The sequence below is a fragment of the Aythya fuligula genome, chromosome 14, assembly GCF_009819795.1.
Source record: "Aythya fuligula isolate bAytFul2 chromosome 14, bAytFul2.pri, whole genome shotgun sequence".
NCBI lineage: Eukaryota > Metazoa > Chordata > Aves > Anseriformes > Anatidae > Aythya > Aythya fuligula.
Window position 1 is genome coordinate 14,189,015 of NC_045572.1, and position 20,766 is coordinate 14,209,780.

The 20,766-nt window shown below is 46.1% G+C and overlaps 1 protein-coding gene across 1 annotated transcript; it reads right to left on the reverse strand.

The window, feature by feature from the left end:
• Positions 1–1,280: 1,280 nt before the first annotated feature.
• Positions 1,281–19,000, reverse strand: HMGXB3 (HMG-box containing 3). Its single transcript, XM_032196958.1, has 20 exons — positions 18,954–19,000; positions 18,418–18,565; positions 17,830–18,004; positions 16,787–17,350; positions 16,079–16,177; positions 14,418–14,549; positions 12,297–12,709; positions 11,777–11,952; positions 11,368–11,465; positions 10,692–10,790; positions 10,048–10,197; positions 8,084–8,385; positions 6,501–6,628; positions 5,742–5,873; positions 5,268–5,452; positions 4,427–4,646; positions 3,289–3,422; positions 2,779–2,895; positions 2,212–2,421; positions 1,281–1,758 (listed from the first exon to the last, which is right to left on the reverse strand). The coding sequence occupies exons 2-20, from the start codon at positions 18,561–18,563 to the stop codon at positions 1,282–1,284; spliced, it is 3,957 nt and encodes a 1,318-aa protein (XP_032052849.1). The 5' UTR covers positions 18,564–18,565; positions 18,954–19,000; the 3' UTR covers position 1,281.
• Positions 19,001–20,766: the final 1,766 nt, after the last annotated feature.

Consider the following 20,766-nt stretch of genomic DNA (forward strand, 5'->3'; position numbering starts at 1 on the left):
ACTCCTTGGATGGCAATTTAGCAGTCCAACATCCCCCTCCTCTCCAGATTACAGCAAATGTGTTCTTCAGCTTTGTTTCCTGCAACAGCTTCACAGCAGGCAACACACAGCATTAAAACCAGAGCCTAAAAGTGCTCTTTAGACATGCTGTAGGAGCAGAGAAAGCAACCTGGGCAGCAAGAGGCTCCTCTAAACCACAAGGACTGTGTAGACACAGGCAGGGCAAATATGACACTTGACAGAGTGCTGCGATTGCACGCGTGGATTCAACTCACCCAGGGCCTCCTGTAAGGGAGGACTGCAGAGCTCTGCTCACTCTGGTGACCCTGCATTCATTGCTTCTCCTTGATCCCACAAACTGTCTTTGTGATTCAGTTCTAAGAGCAGAATAACAGAAATTCAAGTCCTCAAACAAAACAAAACAAAACAACTAAAAAAATAAAAGTGTCCAGGAAGACAGCATAGAAATCTGAATATCCTTCCTGTTTCTGTAACCATCACCTCATACATCTCCCAAATGAACTCGATTCCCTGGGGCTCACCCGATCAACTCTTACCTTAGCACACAGAACACCCTTCACTCGCTATGTGTTTCAGCTTCTAAATTATTAGTGGTCACGTGAGGGGACAAATAATTCCAGAAACCTGCAGCCAAATCACCATCCTGGATACAGGACAGCCTCCAGAGAGGCTCCCCTTAGAGGGCATCTTAAAGCTGCGTGGTGGCTCCTCCTCCTCAGCTAAGGACTCTTAGCAGCCAACACGAGAGCTCTGCAGGATTTCCAAGCAGGAATCAGTGTCCTAAACTCATGTGTTTTGAACGATTTGAGGAGAATTCTTAGCTGTCCGCCTTTTGTGCCTGCTTCCACACCCCCAGCCCTGCCACCAATATGCACAAAGAAATCAGCAAGCAAGATTCAGAATTAAGAAACCTGTGTGCTTGACCACGCGTACTCCCTGCTACCAGAAACACCTCTTGCTTCTCCACTCACCAGCGGCAGGGAGGACAACATTTCACAGAGCTGAAGAGTGAGTCCACCGCACACCTTGGGAGGGAACTGCAGCCTTCAGCAAGGAGCGTGGCAGACCCACTCACAGCAGCACTTGTGACACGCTGGAAGCACACAGCTCTTTGGTCATTAACAGCAGTCAAAGCCATCAGTATCACACCTCCAACCTGTAAAAATAAATTCTCAAGCCAGACAGCTGCCCAAACCTTGCAGAAGCTGGGCCAGCCCACCCGTCCACACAACCAGAAAGAGAAACCAACAAGCTGTTTTGTTACTCAGCAATGTCTTTATCATCCTCCTGCTTCTCTTCTTCATCCTCTTCCGTTTCTGTTTTAATCTGGGCCACTCCGAGCCGGTAGAGAGCATCCCGAATCACCACCTCCCCCGGCTGGCAGCTCTGCACGATCTCCTGGATCTGCCGATTGACGATTTCCCTGCTGGTGAGGAAGTCCATGAGGCGGTTGTAGAGGTAATAATGCGTGGCATTCTCAAAGGTGATGGGCCTTTGGCGGACGTTGCTAGTTTTGCTGTCGCTGATGGCGGCAATGATGGCGCTGTAAGGCTCCAGCTCCCGGCACAGGGAGATGCAGTGGTGCTGAGACGTCGGATCTTGGTGACTGTTCTGCTCCGAACCGGCGTGAACAATTCGGCGTGCTGCTGACTTGGTGATTGGGTGCTGAACGGAGTGCTCAGCCACAGTCATGTCTACGCTGTAGTGCTGGTCTAACAGCTCAGGGCAGGACACGTACTGGGAGAGAGAGAGAGATGCACACCAGGTAGAACAACCACCACCTTCCCCACAGTTAAGAAGCACAACATAAAACTACTCTTCAGCTCAACTCCGACCAGATCTACAACTTGGGACAGGGGGAGGGCCAAGTCATGCTTCCCCTGAATGCCACAAAGGTGGTTCTATACATTCCCTTCCCCACCCTTTTGCTCTCAGAGATAATCCCAGGGCACTAGCAACTCTCTTCCCCTCCCATTTCTCAAGAAACAGCAGCAGTTTGAGAGGAGGTGCTGGGACAAAATAAGCTACATGCTCCAAAATTCATGAGCTGAACTGCTGCAGTGCATTTCCAGCACAGCCCTCCCCATTAAAGAGTGTGAACCTAACACAGGCAACACAACGCTTTCAGCTCTGCTCAGGAGCTATGCACCGGCAAAGCTACGAGTCATGACGTAGGTGGACACAACTAACCGTTGGAGGATCCATAGGGTCAGAGAAGCAGCCCTGGTTTTTGCCCCACATCTGGGAAGCCAGGTCAGGATAGCAGATGTCTGCACACAGCGCCACCGAAGAGGCCGTATCGACAACATACACTGGAGGCCAATGACGTGAGGAAACCAACAGGTCCACGTGATCCCGTGCGTTTTCTCCTCTCACTATGTACTTTGAGCCACACACAACCTGGAAAGAAAGGGATTAGTGCCACACAGAACAAAAGAAACTAGGAAAAATAAATTCAGCTTCCTATCAGGTATTCCAGACAATGCAGTGACCAGACAACCACTTTTTCTAAAGATATTATTTCCTCATCAAACACATCACTTCATCTTATGCAGAACTTCCCCTCAGCAGCAGCATCAGACCCAGGTTTCAGATCCCTAGTCAATATTGAGATATCTTGCAGGACTGCTCACACTCCAAGCCCCCAAGGCAGCGTGTTTCATCCAGGGCTCAGAGAGACCCACCCCACCATTTCTGTTTCAGTTGATAGTGAATAGCAAGTTAAGAAGGACCACTGTTGACCCCTGCCCTTCTCACCTGATGCGGGCACACTTTGTAGACTTTGCCTCCTGTGTGATGAGCAGAAGCTTGTTTGATGCTTGTCCCGTTCTGGACAAAGCCATAGAGAGCCAGGAGGGAGTAACAGAGCTGTTTCTAGAAAAGACAGGCCCCAGAGAAAGTCAGTACATGACAAACTAACGGACTCTTCAAAAGAGGGAGCAGGCTGCAGGCAGGATCTTCCAAATCTTAACTTGCACATTGTCCAATAACCTCCTAATCCCACAGTCAGCACGAGGTTGACAAGCAATTACCCGATATGGACAAGGTAATTACAGGCCTCCTTTTTTTCCCAGCCTACAGAAGTTCAATTTCTTTCACAATGTGTTAGTAATCCTATGATCTGCAGGCGCTCATTTCTAACTCACTCCTGCCCCAGTACAGTCAGATGAGAAGTTTATTATCTAGCATGACAAGTGTAAACTAAGGGAAGATAGTGACAAACAGTTCCATTCCTAAATAGCGGTGTGTGGGTAAACAAGCCGTTACCTTTGTATCTGAAGCCTCCCAGGGGATGTCACACTGTGTCAAAAAGCTCTGCAGCTCTTCCTCGCTGTAGGAGTTTATCATCTCGAGCCTCAAGTTTTCTTCCTGAAGTAGCCTCACCAAGGCACTCCCATTACCTACAAAGGCAGGAAACAAGTCTAAGCATTTGTTCTCAGGAAGGGAAGTCACCAAAGTAATTTCTTTGGAAGACTGCAGAAGCCACGGCCCATACTTTGCTCTGACCTTTTGCTAGCGAGGTTGCCTCCAAGCAGACTGAGCCCAGCACAACTGGGGGCTCCACGAGCACTTGTTCAGCCTGTTGCTTGTAACCTTTAACGAACTGGTTGGACTGATGTGAGCATAAACAAGTGACAGCAGATCGCAGAGAAGCGTGACTGCTGCTTTTGGACCGAGCAGTTCCACGCTTGCCATTCACAGCTCCTCCCTGGTTCTCTCTCTGTAGCTCCACTCCCACGAAAGCCCACATAGCCCTTCTGCAGCTCAGCTCTCTACAGACAGCTGTAACCCTGGCTGCAAAGCCAACTCAGTCTTGTTAAACGTACAAAGCCAGTTTTCTTCTCACAAATTCCAGAATGCCTAATACCTAAAATGCTAAGGGAACCAGGTGTTGACTGAATTTAGCTCTTGTTCATCTGAGCTTATTCATCTCAGGGCTTCTTGTTACATGCAGTCCATGCCCTGAATATACTGAATGCTGACCACACTGATCAGGACTAACACATCCATCTCCTGGGCTTTTTTCACATCCTGCTGGAGACTTACTCTCCTTCTGAGACTGAGATACCAAGCACTGCCTACAGCTTTTACAACAGCAAGAATCAGTCTAACATGAAACAATACTGACTGGCATTCAAGTTGTGTTTGTTTCCTTGCATTTAGACCATGTTATTGCATTCAGGGTGCAGTGTTCTCATGTCCCCCATATTTCAAATGCATCAGAGCACAGCAGTGTATTCGAGCTTCACTTTGCAGGTCAAAGCTCAAGCTACTAAGTATCCTGGGAACAGGTGGACTGCTCCCAGCAGTCTTCTCTTATCTCTGCAGACATAACTTTTACAGAGTCATACAGCTCTAAACATCACCACATCAAGTAGTTCTTAATAAACAACTCAGTAATTACCTGGCACTGGCTGCGCATTCAAGTTCTTATCCTTCTCAGTATTGACCACCACTGCTCCTCTCATCAGTGGAGGGAAGAAAGGAGCAACAATAGAGGCATCAAACTTTGTGATGGGGATGCTAGAAGGAAAAGCCACCTGCTCAATCACCTCTGTCTCCATTGTGGACCAGAAGTCTTCCACATTCACTTCACTTGATGCCAAGAATTCTGGCCAAGTAAACTAGAAAGAGCAAGAAACACACTGGTCAAACACAAATAACCATAGCTCATTTGAGATATATATATATCTTTTTTATCAGGCTCACTCAAAACACAAGGACCGCCCAGAAGTGTCTGCAACCCAAGTACAACAGGATGACATCAGGCTCCTTTTCTGTCTTGGAGTTCCCCACAATCACTTTTCTTTGCGTGAAAGTCCAAACCAGTTATTTGACATAAAAGCCAGACGTGCTACATACTACTACTAGGGCATTTCTCACCATTAGGGAAAACAGCACCTCAAGGAAACTGCTGTTGGGAGAAAAAAAAAGAAAAAAAAAAAGGAAGAAAGATTCCTTCATATCAAAGGAAGAATGCCAAGTCCTGCAAAATTCATCAAAGATTCCTACTATCAAAGGCTACTGGACCAAAGCTGTGGTCCAGAGACAGAAGATCTTGTTTTCCCCAAACACCTCTAAGAGGAAGTGCAGGCATCACCACTCCAGCCACATCCTCTTGTCAAGCATCAGCAGAAAACTGGTCACAAAGGCTTCGTGTAATTATCATGCATTACAAAGACCAGACTCAGCAGAAGTCGTTATGATCTGCTTTGAACAGGATGCAAAGTTTGTGAAAAGCTTACCTCTATGTTTTTCAATGCCAGGACATTTTCCACATTCCTCTGGGCTATCTCCACCTTGGGGGTTATGCCACAGATTCCACAGATCATGTCGTTGTAATCCCGGACAGTGAGGCACTCAAAGGCCCAGTAGCCATTGCACAGCAGTTCCTGGAGCTGCGCCTGCTCATCAGAGCTCAGGCTTTTTTCTGAAAGGAGAACATGCCACTGTTAACAGCTTTCACTTCCTAAAGGCAGTAGAGAGGTAGCAGAACCTCTCCTATGCAGAATAAAAACAAACCTGTCCTCCAGAGAATTGCTACAGAGAACTGGTCACAGAGGTACTGTTGGGTTTAGGAAGTGATTTAACAGAAACACACCACACCAGGAGAGGCTGGGTTTTCCCTTTTTACAACCTAACAATCATTAGCAGGTCACAAAGTTTGGTGTGTTATGGTTAGAAAAAAAAAAAAAAAAAAAACAAGAGGGAAAACCCACCAGTTTGCTCCTGAACGGAGTTGAGAATATTGACAACAGCCACTCTGGGATCCTCTCCAAGTTTAATGTGGTTTCGGATTGCAAACAGAAGATCCAGGCTCACTAGCAACTTGTTGCCCACATTGAAAAGGCCTGCAGTTAAAACAAGAGAGTCATTGTCTGTCAGGTTCCAGATATTCCTCACAAGAAAAGGAATTCCTTTCTTAATGATATGCAAAACACTTTGATGAGCACAGTTCAGAGGATCAATGAAAACAGCTCAAAACAGCTTATGTGACTATTCCCTTTGCACATTAGCACGAGTAAATTCTTTTCTAGCCTTGTCTTTAAATTAAAAAAGCTGCAAGGAACAACAGCCAATCTATCTCCTTGGCTCCATGCTGCCTTGCAGGAAGCCCACAGTGACTGCTGCTCAGCTCTCACTAGTCAATGCTAACAAATAAAGCACTGCAGAGATGTCTTTGACTATGAACTCAGGGACTGCCTCGCAGAACCCAACATTTAACACTTAGACAGAGGAGACCTACAACAATGAAGCAGCGTATGGTGCTCCTCAGAGTATTCACACGTTTTCCCCACACATATAGGTTTACTTATGGAAACTGCAGAATAATTTAAGTAAAAAATAATTCTAGTTTAATACAGTGGGGTATGCAAGAGACTTTTCTGTGCAATGACAATGTCCTGATACAGTCCCTCTGCTTCTGAAGGGTTTAGTCTGTACTCATGCTGTAAGTTGGTACGCTCACTTTTCCCTACCTGTATAAATATCCATGAAGCTATGGAGGGCCAGACACTGCAGGTTCAAGCACACTTTGACCTGAGCTGTAACCACCTGTAATCTATTCGCTGTCAGCAGCCAGCACTCCTGAGGACCAGCAAGAGAACTGTAACAGACAAGCAAAAGACAGCTCAGAGTTAAGCCAACAGATTTTTCAGTCCAGGAATGCAGTAACTTAAGTTGTTCTAGTTCAGATCAGTTGGTTAGTATGTCAGTCTAAGCCAGTTTACATCAATTCACAATACACAAAAAAAATAAAATTACATTTTTGAATGGATTCCTGGGACAGTCAGGTCACTGTTCACGTTCTTTTAACAGCACTACAGGATCTCCCCAGCTCCACGTATTGAGTGCATAGGATTTGAGAGGTGAAGAAAAGCTACAGCCTCAGCTGACCTGAGAGCAGCATCAGCCCTGCTGCAGTAGAGCAGCAAACAGTGACTAGTTACATGCTCTGCCCAAGTCTGTCCCACCACACAGATACTGAAAGGCCACCTCCCTTACAACAAGGCTGCCAAGGGGGAAGTTCAGACAGGAAAATGCCAGATGTGCCCTGGTGGCAGAAATGTTAACTGTCCACCTGAGAAAATGGGAATTAAATCCAAAGCTAGTTCCTTCCCACTGGCAGCAGCTTAATTAGAGCCTATGCGGGCACATGTGAGAGTCCTGCACTCAGAGCACTGCAGAGCAGAGCAGCAGAGAAGTGAGGATTTACAGTGCACGGTTTGGAAGTGATAAAGTCAGGGACAGGGTACAACATGGCACTCACCTGCAAAAATGGCTACAAATAAAAAGCATTTCTGCTAGAAGATTCTCAGTTAGTACTAGCATGACCAAATCAAACACCCATAACTGGTACCAAGAAAATCTTTTTGGTTCCAGAAAAGAGAAACACAGTAGTAAACTACATGACATTTTGTTTTGGAAACGTTTGAGCTCAGGCTTTAGGCAACAGGAAGATGTTTGGCAGACGCAGTGAGGAAACATCCTATGGGCTTTTACACAAAATTAGGTAAAGTAATCCAGCCTGTACACTAGTAGTCTCTGAGAATCTTTCAGGTTTCCATTTGGGTATAGGTTCCAGAAAGGATTCACTCAAGCCCACGCTAAACCATAAAAAGAATGAAAACATCATAAGCAATAAGATCCACACAGCAAACACTCAGATTGGGAAGAGGGAAAAAGGAAATCACACAACACACATCTCTAATCCCACAATTTTGCCTGTCAGCCTCAAAAACATCAGAATAGAAAACAAAGAGGGGATGACTAATGAAGACTCCATTTCAAAGAAAAAATTACATCTAGACTTAGCAGCTAGTCTTTGATCAAGCTCTCCTGCTGTACGGAAATGGTAACTATGACAAACTAAACAGTACAAGAGAAACAGAAACTGCTCACAGCTATCAAGCTACGCCTTTTCCACAGACACATAGCTTATTCACTGCCAGTTACACCAGCTTCAATATTGGAGCTAAACTAAGTATTATTTCAGGCATTCTTGTAACACAGAGTATCAGCACAAGGGTGAAAGAGTCACAAGTCTAAAACAGAATCTTACTTCTGTCCCCCTTTGAACAATGGGCTGTTACAGAGGAGGCACTGCGCAGATGGAGACTCATAGTAGTTTGACCAGGAGGTCTGCTCTATGGTGACCGTCTCCTCACTCACGTTGGACAGGATGAGCCGCGAGCTGTTCAGTTCGTGGATGAGCGTGAAGACCTCGGCCAGTTCTGATTCATTCTCGGGGATCTGCATTACTTTGCGCAGCAACTGCAGGGTGGATTGGCGCTGGATCTCTTTCTGGGATGGGGTTAAGGGCTCGCTGGTGTTCAGCACATCAGACTGGCCTGGACTGACCTCCTAGAGAGCAAACAAAACATATTCCCAATGAGGCATGTGTGGGGATGAAATATAAAGAAGTCCAGAAAAGTCACAAGAGGTAGGAGAATCACAGTAACCTTTGTACCCAGTAGGCTTGACTTCTACTTTTCTGCTCCATCAGTGATCGCAGGCAGTAGCTTCAAGCCTAAGCTACTTTACCTAAAATTATTCATTACAGCCCAGCCTTTCCAGGAACTCCAATTATGTTGCTAAACCACCCACAGACTTATCACTGTACTGGATTGTTATTGCAGGCATTGAGGATTAGGAAAGGGAGGACAACCATCAACAGGCACACAAACATTTCAATACACTCAGCAACCTATGGAGAAAGGCAGCAATAATTACCTGGCACATTCTCCTGTACACCATGCTCAGACAGTCATGGCAGCCTGCATAACTCTCCAGGAACTAGAACAGACAAGTGTTCAACTAGAACTGGGGGTTGCAATGCATGGAATACACAGATCGATTACAATTGATCAGCCACAGTTCTTTCATACAGGTGCACACACATGGGAGAATTGAACTCAAAGTGACTCAGAAGAACAGAGAGAACACGAACAGGCTCAGCTGTTTGATCACATAAACCCTTCTGCTAACATTTCAACCTGTTTTTAAAAGATCAGTCCAAAAGCAGAGACAACAACAAACTGTGTGATAGGAATGTTAAGCACAACTAAAACAAGAAAATTAAAAAAAAAGAGGAAGAGACAAGCCACATGCCTCTCAGAATGCAAGCTGAGCTAAGCGTACTGCTGTTCCCTACACATCTGCTTACATGAGGATTTCACACAGGCCATTTCAGTTTATTTTTTGCTTTATGTTTTTAATATACAAAGTTATATACTTCAAAGTATTTTTTTTTTTTTTAAATCAAGCAACAGAGTAAAACTACTGCACAGACTACAATGCAGTTGTTTGCCTATATGCTGAGTGTGCATTCCAGCTAAGAACAGGACAGCTTTTTCTTTTTTTTTTTTTTTTTGTTAAATGGCAAGACAATTCTGTACAAGAAAAGCTAAACTTTGAAATTTTGGGGAAAAAAAAAAAATTACCTCAGAAGCAAACAAAACAAAGTCCACAACACACTATTTATATCCAAGTACAAGAGCAGAAGAAATCTTGAACAACATCGTTCTACAACAGAATGAAAATACTACATCCAGAAATAAATTCAGCCTGGAAGTAAGTCGCACTACAAACCCCTAAAAATAGGAAGCTCGAATACAAGATGTACTAACTGAGTTGACATTAGCCACAAACTGGTCACAAAGCAGAGCATGCTTGGGAGTTTTTTGATGAAGTCTGAAGTTCCACAAAGCTGACACAACAAATGTGACTTTAGGGGTGATTTCCCCAGCACGCAGTAACACACTGTAAGCATTTTTAAGCTACAGAGACATCCAGTGGTAGAACTGAGTGTTGTCTGTCTCACTGTGAGCCTTTAACATCACTATTGCAGAAGCTGAACAGTAAAAACATCATCACGAGTATTTTCAGTATGACATTATTGTTAGAAACAGACTTACCATAATGGAAAAAGAAAATTAACATGTTCCCATGGGAACTTGCAAACTAAGATACTTCCCCACCCACTCCACAATGTTGGTTTGAAAGACAAACTACTCTGAAGCTTACCAGGGATTTTGCTGTTTTCTCAGCTCTGTCTTTGGCAAGATTGTAGCCACAGCTTGGACAGATTCGTGGCTTGTGCCTGTTTGTGTACACATAACTACAGGAGGGGTTCTTGCACTTCCCTCTGCCACGTGACGTTGCCAGTCCCAAATCCTGGAATGACACAAAAATGATGCTTGTTAATCGTGACTTTTATATACTAACAAGACTGTACAATAGTCTGCTTGAATATTATATGCTTTTCCCCAGTTTATAACACTTAGAGTAAAGGTTAAATAGCAGGCCCTATCGCTTTGTACATAACGTTTGAACCAGTACCCAAATGTTTTAAGGCAAATCCCAGAGACCACAGACACTCCACACAATAAACTCCTTCAGCAAGCACAGAACCTCCCCACCTAACTCAAGGGGGCGATGCAAATTACGTCAGAGTATGAAGAAAAATCCATTTCTTAACAAGGTCCCAAACATGATTGCAACACGGCACAGACAGCCCAGATTAGGTCGAGATGACATATACAGCACAAATGCTCACGTTAAATACAGGATAATGTTTTTGCAAGTCAGTAAAACAAAAGCCACAGAACAACCTCATCCCAGAGATGACAACCCCACAGCGCAACTCAGACCATCTGACAAATTCTCACCAAAGTTACAGTGCAGCTGTACTTGTAGGAAGGGAACACATCTGGCTTGACCTCCACTACTTTAACCTGCGATGCCCTATTGGGCAAAGTGCTGTGGAGCTGGAGATTGAAAGCAGAAGACAAAAAGAAAAAAAAAGAACACCTATGAGACACCTACTACTGAATACACACATCCTGTAAGCAAATACCTATTAGCATTTTCTTCCCCCCAGGAAATCTGGTAATGTTCATTTAATATCGGGGGACTACAACATGCTGATTCTGCATACTAAGGCTTTAAAATTCTGGTAGAAGTATTCCAGCATCTTAGCAAGCTTTGCTTCCTACTCAATCATCTTTCACAGGGAAAACGGAGTCCCTCAGTAGCCGGTATTACATGTCAGATTCCCAAACCACAACCAGATCCTCAAATATCTTCTGGAAGTAACCAGAAGGTTTTCAAAGCAGCCGGACAAGGGACTGTCCACCAACATCTCTCATCTGAGTTCCTACTCTTGACCATCCAGTATTCAATCTGCTTCAGAGCCATCTCATAAAAACTGTCGGTCACAACTTCCATCATCATAAGGGTGCTACATTCTCATACTCTATTCCTCAGTATTCAGCTCATACCCCTCATTTGGGGAAAATAATCCCAAGGAAAGAATTGTGCATTCGAGAAACAAGCCATAGATACCTTTTGCTCCTCAGCACTTGGTGGCTGCAGAACTGCCTGACCCAATTGTTTCAGCGTACTGGGCTTCAAGCCTGACGTTCTCACAGGGGGATGCTTGTCTTGAAGAAAGAAAAGAACGCAGCAGGTTAGGTAAGAAAAAACAGGTCCTGTTTTCTTCTTCTTTGGTAAATGAAACCAGAGTCACAGATTTTTTTCCTCTGAACTTGAAGTGACACAAGCAGGTGTTTCACATCCCATTTACCTGCCCTTCTGGTTAGAAAGAAGTCATGGGTGCTTGATGTTTTTTTTTTAAACCTAGGATAGCTCACTATCTCCTTTCAGACACATCTTATTATTTGACAAAGACCACTTCAATATAGAGAGGAAAGACAACCACTCCCAAAGCATACCAGAGAACCAGTATTTTTACCAGTATTTGCAAACGCCTGTCTCTTGCTAGCCTGCTCAGTGCTGGCTTCTCTCCCCACGCTGGCTGGTGCGGGCAGAATTGCTCGCATGGGCCTTGCTGCAGCCAGCAAGGAGGGCTTCGGTCTTGGTTTACTCTTTACTTCTTGCCCTTTGTGTGCAGCAGCTGGAGCATCAATTCTAAAAGACAAGAGCTACAATTGGAAAGAAATTCCATGGTTTCCCTCTCACCCTCAATTTTCTCCTCTCTCCTGTGCTTTATTAGTGCAACAATCATAGCTATTGCAGTAGAAAGGAGAAATAATGCTAAAGATACATCTGCCCTGTGACTACCACAACAATTTCATTGTCACTTTTAAAAAAGAATAACTTTGATGGACAAAACCATTTCAAAAGAACAATCTTGAAGTGGCAGAAAGCAGACAGGACACAGAAGGTCTTGCACGAAGCACTGCCAACAGCCTTCAATTTCTTGGATTAGTTCCATCAGTACACATCAGACATCAAACACCTCTGTAACTCACCCCACTGGCTTTTTTGCAGAGGTATTTGGACTCAGCACCTCAGAAGACGGTGGCACTCCCAGCCCTACACTGTCTTTTTCTGCCTGCTCTGTAGAAGAGTCTCCTTGCGGCTGGCTCTCTTGACCAACCCTTCCTCCTGCAGCAGTCCCTCTGTCTTCAGCCAGCACACTGTTTGCAAGAATGTGAGCCTCCGAGACGATCACTTCCTCCCACTCCGTCTCCTGCATCTGCCCTCCAGCAGGCACAGCATTCAGCAGCTGGCTGACTGCTTCAGAGCTTTCCAGGGCAGACTTCGAGGTGCTCTCACAAACAGCTGCCGGTTCTGTGAGCACCGACTGTTGACCTCTTTTGGTTGCTGGAGTTTTCAGAGAAGTGCCTGAATTTGGCTCAGATTTGACTTTTGGTTGCTTTTCCTGGAAACAAGAAGACGAGCACATTTCAGAGGTTTAGGCTTTCATGGGTAAGTAGGTTCTGTTCACATAGCCTGGTTTGCCATGGCCTATTCAATGTTGGATCAAAAGACCAAAATCCTGAGTGTTTAAGCAATGGATTGCACATGAGAGCAGAAATATCTTCTACAACTGGAAAGACCCTGATAACATTTTATCTAACCTCCTGACAGTTTTACATTGAAGAATCAGTATTCCTTAAACTCTCTTAAATATCACCATCTGTGCCAGCATCACAAACTCATCCACCACCCTCTGGAACAAGGGCCCAACTCCTACACTCCCCTTTCCTACCTTCAGCTCTCTGATGCTGTCTGTTCTTCCATGCTAGTGAGGATACAGAACTTGCATCTTTTGGATTAAATTGCAGTGTAGTGCAAAGGGGTGTAGGAGCACTCAGCAAAGCATTAATCTGAGGGAGCCAGGAAATACAGAATTACTCAAGAAGGTTTTTCAGCTTTAAGCGAAGTTTTACCTTCAAGACTAAGGCTACAGGAGCTTTGTACTGAGTTCAGTAAAGGTAAGGTGGAACACTGAGTTGGTAATACACAAATGCTATCAGAGAAGCAGTCAAGAGCTTCTGGCGTGATAAACACACGGATTCTAAGCTTTCTCAAGAGTTTATGCTCAGCAGAATATTCTAGGTTTCTAAAAACAGACATCTTCTAACGTAATCCAATTTTAAGGAACAGGAAGGTATGTATGTACTTAGTTTCAGTCCTACTGATGTTACTACCAGTAAAAAAAAACACTGCTGCATGTTTTTCTCCAAGGCATGACACCATTAGAATAAACGAAACTGTTTATGCAAGCATGTTCCCAGAAGACCAGCATATAACTGTAAGACAGAAGGAAAATCTTCCCCCTAGAATGTTTCAATTCAAAACAGCGTGAGATTTAACAGAGCAGGCATGCCATATTCAGGCAGAAACACCTTTTTGCAGCTAGCCACCCATCTACTTCAGCAGGTTTCCAGCACAAAAGATGTCGTTGCTGTTTGTATCCCAGCACACCGTAAGCTCTGCCATCAGATCAGACTCTACAGTTTGCGTGCTGAGAAAGTTCTTTCCCCTAAATGCTTAATGAATCTAGACACATCGGTACAGGACAAATGCACACACAATCACTGAAATTTTAACAGCGAGAACAAGTTTTCACACTGAGAACATCCTTTAATTTGGGCCTGAGGGGCCATGTTGCAGATAAATTTCATGAACACATCTGTTCAGAGCTCAGTTAATTACCTTTACATTGCCAAGGTTTTAGGAGCAACTACTTGTTGTGCATAGCTAGTGGAGATTCCAGTAACTTAAGTGGATTGGGCATCACGTGGATAAAAACTTTTCAATTCAACAACCATGTCCACAACTACACCAACCTCCTGAAATCTCCTTCCAAAGGTCAGAACATCAAGAATGATCAGACAGCCACGAACCAACAATACCTGACATTTCAACTCCCACTAGACCAGCTATCGTATGGCTCCCAAATGACCACACACCTACCATTGCTCAGATTTATTGTTTCTTTCTGTTGATAAACCCATGTTGAAATTCCACCACAAAAATCTCAATTTGTAGAATAACTTCAAACAGAGGCCTAGAAATATCACAGGCATTCATAAAAGCAGCACTTTTTGTCTGAAGAGAACAAGAAGGAAAAGGGAGTTTACCTTCGGGATCCATTTCCCTCCCAGGAAGTTCCCACATGCTGGGCATTTTGGTGGCTTATGTCTGGTGACATAAGTGAAGGAGCAGCCAGGGTTGGTACAATTCCCATGTCCCCTGCGAGTATAGGTGGTTGTCTGAAACAAGAGTTATCAAGAATTTTTCCAGCTCTGTAGAGAAAACACCCAGCTGTGCTCATCGCTCCCTTGTTCCCCAGTGAGCACTTCACAAACATTATCTAGCAACTCTGCCAGCCCTTTGCTATTATTCATTTTACTGATCAGCCAGCACCCAGCTGTATCAATGACTCAGCACCGCAGTTAACGCTGAATTTAAGCGTTCAGTCTGTACGCAAACCTTCAGTATTACCAGAATTTGGATCAAATTGCAGAGCAGAGATGAACAACGTACACAACCTCCAGGAGAAGCTGACCTTATGCTTTCCATGACGTTAAGAGCTCTCTTATGAATTTAAGTCTTAATAAGACAACATAAGAATGATTCAAACAGCAGTCCACAGAGAGGCAACGTGCAATTAACACATTCATGTCAGTGACAATATTTGAAGACAAACACTCAGGATATGGAGGTATTTTTCATCAGTAAGGTAATTTGTTGTTCTATATACTGGTAAAATACTTCCTGGTGCTTTACCGTAACTACCTATAAACTGCTGCAACAGCAGCAGCACCAGCAGCCACTGCTCCTAAAGACAAATGAACCAGTCTTTGCCAGGACTGCTACACCTACACACAGCATTTTTGTCAGCACAGCACTTCTCAAAATTCTCTACCTGCTGCTCCTGAGGGAGCTGTTGTGCCATAAGTCCCTTGCTAGGACTGGTTTTCCTAGAAACACAAGTGCTACTGTTAAGGAAAAGACAACTTAAGCTAGGTTCTTCTCAGGAACAAAAACCCGATGCATCTCCATCCTTCCTAAGACACCAGGACAAATATTAGGCTAGGTACCCCTATAAATACCTGCAGTGTTCCACCAGCTGGAAGCACAGAGAACACAGAGAACAGGACTTCATGAGACCTTACACACCACAAGGAGCTGCTGTGCTGACTGCACGGTGAAGTCTCACAATGATTACAGGCATACGGGTGGTCAGAGCAGTGAGATTAGAGAAATAACAGCACTGCTCCTCGTGCAACAAGCCACATGAACTTTTCTCCAGGGATTCTCAAAATCTTAGGTTACTGCTCCTCTCCCATCACGTGGGATAGTGACAGCCACCACGTGACTGGGGAGTTCACGTGTTCCTGTCACAAGAGCAGATTCTTGCCCTCGAAGGGATACACACCGGCATTTTATGAAACAGATATGCCTCTGAGTAGAGGCCATACAAGGCTACCCAGACCTTGAAAAAGGCAACAAAGGAAGTGCTGTTAGCCAGAGGGGTTGTGACAGCGTTATGCACTCCCACCTGCTTCTAAGAACTCGTTTAGGGAGAAGGCAGCAGGAATATAACTCAAACAGCATCCTCAGCATACACAAGGCATAAAGGCAGGGACAAGAAATGTATCGACTGATGTGATCGTTTCATATTGGGCTACCTTCAAGAACTGGACCATGATCAAACCCTTCCCTACTCCACTATCTTTAGGACAGCCCTACGGTAACACAAGCATGTCTTGAGATACCACAAGACTGAATTTCTTACCAATTTAATTGATGTTGGGTTCTCCACAACGGAATGAGCTGGTAAAGGTACCATAATGAACTGCGTAGCAGGTGTGGAGGAGGTGCTCTCTTCAGTATCCTAAAATGAAGGGAAATTACATGTAAAATAACAAGACACAAAGCAGCCTGTGTCCCACCCTTTCACGAACGCTGCTGTTGAGCATGTATCTTGAGGACTGGTGAGACCAGAAAGCAGGAAAGTAGAGCGGTTGTTTCAAAAGCCTTACCAGGCCTGCTCTGGAAATCATCAAACTCTTCTCAACTTGAAACTGAAAAGAGCAGACCCAAAACTTCATAGCATAATGTTTAGGTAACAAATCCCTAACACCTCAACTTAAAACTCCCTTCTGTCCGCAGCCAAGAAAACAGCTCTGAGAAGCACAGAGGGAATGTAATTCTTCACCCCAAAATCTCGTTGTCCAACTGTGGAAGCCACCCCAGTTATTGTTAAAAGAAGTAGTTTTTAAAGATTCTAGGAGTCATCTTAAGACATAAGCGATGGCAGCATATAGCAGAGAATCTGGAGGCAGAGATGCAGCAATCACCAAGATAAAAAAGCTGCTGTTTGCCACACTACTGCGCAGCACCTCCTGCAGCCACCAAGAATCTCAATAAAAACAATTAAACAGCAGTTGGACATCTCTCAGGAGAAGCTGACGGGATTCTAAGGGTCCCTAGGGTAACTCACCCTCCCGGTCACCACGGTCACCACAGACACACCATCTGAGACCTGGGGACGGGCCACAGCGATGCTCCCGTTGGAGATGTCCGTGGAGCTGCTAACTAGAGTCTCTTCGATAACGACCCGAGTCGTCTGATAGGGCTGCCCTTCTACTTCCAAAGAAGCCTCATCCAGGAGAACGTCTCCGGCCACTTTATCTGTCACGGGCCCAACGTAGTGAGAGAGAACTTCCGACGCCACCACTTCTTCCACAGCCTCTGCCTGAGCAAAGGAAGCCGTCTCTTCTGACAGTCCTTCGATGGCGATGCACTGCTCGGAAATGCCAAGGTGGCTCGAGTCCACAGAAAGGATGTTCTGCACAGCATCACGGGGGACGTTTGCGATATTGGGGGAAGCTGTCAAGCCTTTGGGCGCTGCCTGACCCTGCGTCACACACAGTTCCAGTGGCTGCCGGCTCCGGTCCTCCTGAAGAGTGGTTTTGGGAATAATTACAACATTTGAGCGAGGACGAATCTTACGGAAACCTGGAATGTCTGGAACTACCGCAGTCTGAGTGGACACCTTGGAGTTCTGTTGGCAAGAACAGAGCATGGAATACATGAAAGAGGGAAAAGGGAGTCAGTTCTCAGTCCTGCCTTTCAGTATTTTAGATCTTAAAGCTCAAATGGCTTCCTGAAGTAGACTGCCACAAGTTCTCCACATGACAGCCCGCAGTCCCTCTCAGCACTGCTTTTATCATCCACTTTACTGCCCATCACCCTGATGACATGACACAAAAACCTCCTGTTCTCATCAGCAGATACGAGACATCTCTGTCCCGAATTTCAAAACACGATCCCTTGATTGAACAGAAGGCAAAAGAAAGAAATCCACTGCCTCACACGCTGCTTCTGCTCAGGCAGTCATAAAACAGAAACCCAAACTGGAATCTGCAGCTAAACGACTCTCCCACGGCCAGTGCTGTGTGAGCAGTTACGTGCCACGGCAGCTCCAGCTGCCGGCCTCTCCCTCTCTTCACACGAGAAAGAAATGCAGGAAAGGAGACTTACCGGGTCCAGACCCTCTTTCTCTAGCTTGGCTTTCTCCAAATAATAGCTTTTATCAGCCACGCTGAGCAACCTCCAGCTCTCACTGATCTTTTTGTTGATTTCGGATTGAGGGAGGTGGGGCAGCTCTTGCTGTACTTTCAAGTAAATGTCATAGTAGTACAGGAGGTAAGCGGATCTGAAACGCAACCAGTGACAAGCATTAATGGCATTCTACAGCAGCCCCTTTGGAAAAAGAACTTCCTAAGATTTACACTGGTCTCAAGGACAAATTATAAGCACGTTATGTTCACTTCTATTTGCAAAGGCATTTTTTAAACCAAGTAAAAACTAAGATTTTGAAGAGAACCTCTGCAGTAAGGAGCAAGAGCCTAAGGGAAATTGTTCTAGAGGACACAGAGCTTGGATCAAGCACTGTTAGCACTCAAAGGCATGCCAGAGTGAGCCCAAAGTGTAAGGCTATGTTTTTTTTGTGTTTTCTATGCTATTAAGTGTTCCACATGTACTACAAAGTTTATTCTTATAAACTGAAGGGAGAAAAATTGCTCCCGCACTCAAGACACAAAACAAACGGAGGCAGAAAGAACTCACCTAGGCTTTTTGGCTTTTTCTCCATGATCACCGGGGTTTTTGTATTTCTTCTTCTTCTTCGAAGGCACGGGCGACGCGTAGGTGTAGGCGCCCTCTATTTCCTCCATCACCACGGTTACCTCGGTGCCATCGTAGGGAGCCTCCATTGCTAGGAGCACACAGCAAGCACACACCTCGCGTTACGGACGTGCAGCTTTATGGAAACTTCTCCCCCTCCCTACAGTCTGCTCCTCTCCACCCCTTGTAAACTAACAGCAGTTCTCGCAGGCCCAGCTTTAACCAGCCAAGAGAACTGCGAGCTGCCTCCTTATTTATTTTGAGGAGAAAAAAACCATTTTAGCGTGACTTTTACACCGTGCTGTGAGCGCACCGAAGGGCTGCAGCGCCTCAGGAAGCCCTGAGGGCACCTTTGGCCATCCAGGGGCGCCTCACCTCGCCCCGCTGCCCCCCGGCAGGCCCCGGGGAGCGCTGAGGGAAGCGGCGGGGCCCCCACAGCGGCCCCTCGGATCCCCCCCCGGGGCCAGGCCGGCGCTCACCGGGCGGCGGCGGTCACATCGCAGCCGGGGGAGCGGGAGGAGGCGGCGGGGCTGCGGGCAGGCGGCGGGGAGGGCCGGGAGGGCCCCGCATGGTGGGGCCGGGAGCGGGGCCTGGGCCCGGGCCGGGAGCGGGGGCGAGGCGAGACCGCACCGGGCCCTCAGCGGCCTCCCGCCGCCACCGGAAGTGCTGCCGGGAACCGCTTCCGGCTGGCGGAGCGGCGGCGGGGCTCAGCCGCCTGCCCGGCGAAGGGCGGAAGTGGTTGGAGAGGGAGGGACGGTGGCCGGGAGGGGACAAGGTTGTTAAGGAAAAGACTGTGAAGTAAAACGCGTTGTGGAAAATGAGGGCTGGGTGTCTGCCACGTGCGGCTGGAAGGGATGAGTGTGCACAAGCAGCACCCCATGGGCTTGTTTGGTGACACCAATCAGGCTGGTGAGGCTGTCCGCAGCCATTCTCCAAGCACCACACATCACGAGCAGCGCCATGTTGCCTTCCCCAATGGCACCGAGCAGGCCGCCCGCAGCCCCTCACGAGCACCATGTGCCCCTCTCTCTCCTGGTTCTCCTCAAGCAGTGCCCAGAGCTGCCCCCTTCTCCTCCTGTAATGGGGAGGCACCAGGGCACAGCGCTGCTCCTTGTTTCCCCGGCCTACCAACACCCTCAGTCCCGCTCCCATTCCCAGCCACGGGGCAAGTGAGGTGGCAACCCAAAATTCAGACCCACCCGAACGGCCCCAAAAGCACAATGCCATGGTGGTGGTTGGTCCAGAGCCAGCCGGTGGTGAAGACTTTCCTGGCACGAAGCGTGATGTCGCCCCGAGTGCAGCCAACCCAAACGCCCAGGGGATCTCCGATTCCCAGCGTTTCTCCAACATTTATCCCTCAGTTCTGAAGAACAAAAGTTGCCATACAAAACACAGTACATGTTTTCCTGCTGTTCACAAGCACTGAAAATTAGCATTTTGCTCTCCGGGGAACAAACAGCCTTATAGGGCTATATACACGTAGCCAATTCTTTGAACCCTCTGGAAAGTGGGGTATCGTGCAGTTATTACTTTAACACGTTTTTTAAATTACACATTTTGGCTTTTTTTCTATTCATGTCTATTTCTGTGTTTTACATCATGAGTTCTAACTTTAGAGAAATGTAAACCACATCTATCTTCTGCCTTCTCAGATCTCAGAGAAGCAGAATAAGGGCTCCTCTTGTCTAGTAAGTCATTAGTAAAACCCACAAAGTAGTGATATGACAGCCAGTATTAAATCTGCAACCAGTTATTTATTCTCCTGAAGTTCTGCAGCCGTTTATGTGGTCTGCTTGTGTTTATGCACAGATAATTGGTGCAAACTGTCTGTTCTGCGTCAAACCCTATGCAGCTTAATCCAGACCATGTACGTTTCCAAAGCTTCGTATTTTATCCAGATCAATATGTTACTCCTAGAATTTTGTTGGAATTATTACCTAGCCAAATGTTTGGAAGAAAAGGCTGGTTGGCTTCACAGGACTAATGAACTGGGAAAAAAAAATAATTTGAGAGAAAAAAAATGGGGGGGGGGGGGGGGGGGGGGGGGGGGGGGGGGGGGGGGGGGGGGGGGGGGGGGGGGGGGGGGGGGGAAGGAAAGCAGCCCTGCTTCCCTCGTTTTTCACAGGAGCTTCTCACTGCATGAACATTGTCCATTGTGTCAGAAACTCAAGCTGTTTCCTTACTTGGGCATTTTGACTCTTCCATGGACACACTGCTTTATCTCAGAAAAGCGATATTGGCAGTGTGTAAATTAATTTAACTATTCTGTAATAGTATTTGGAGGAACAAAGG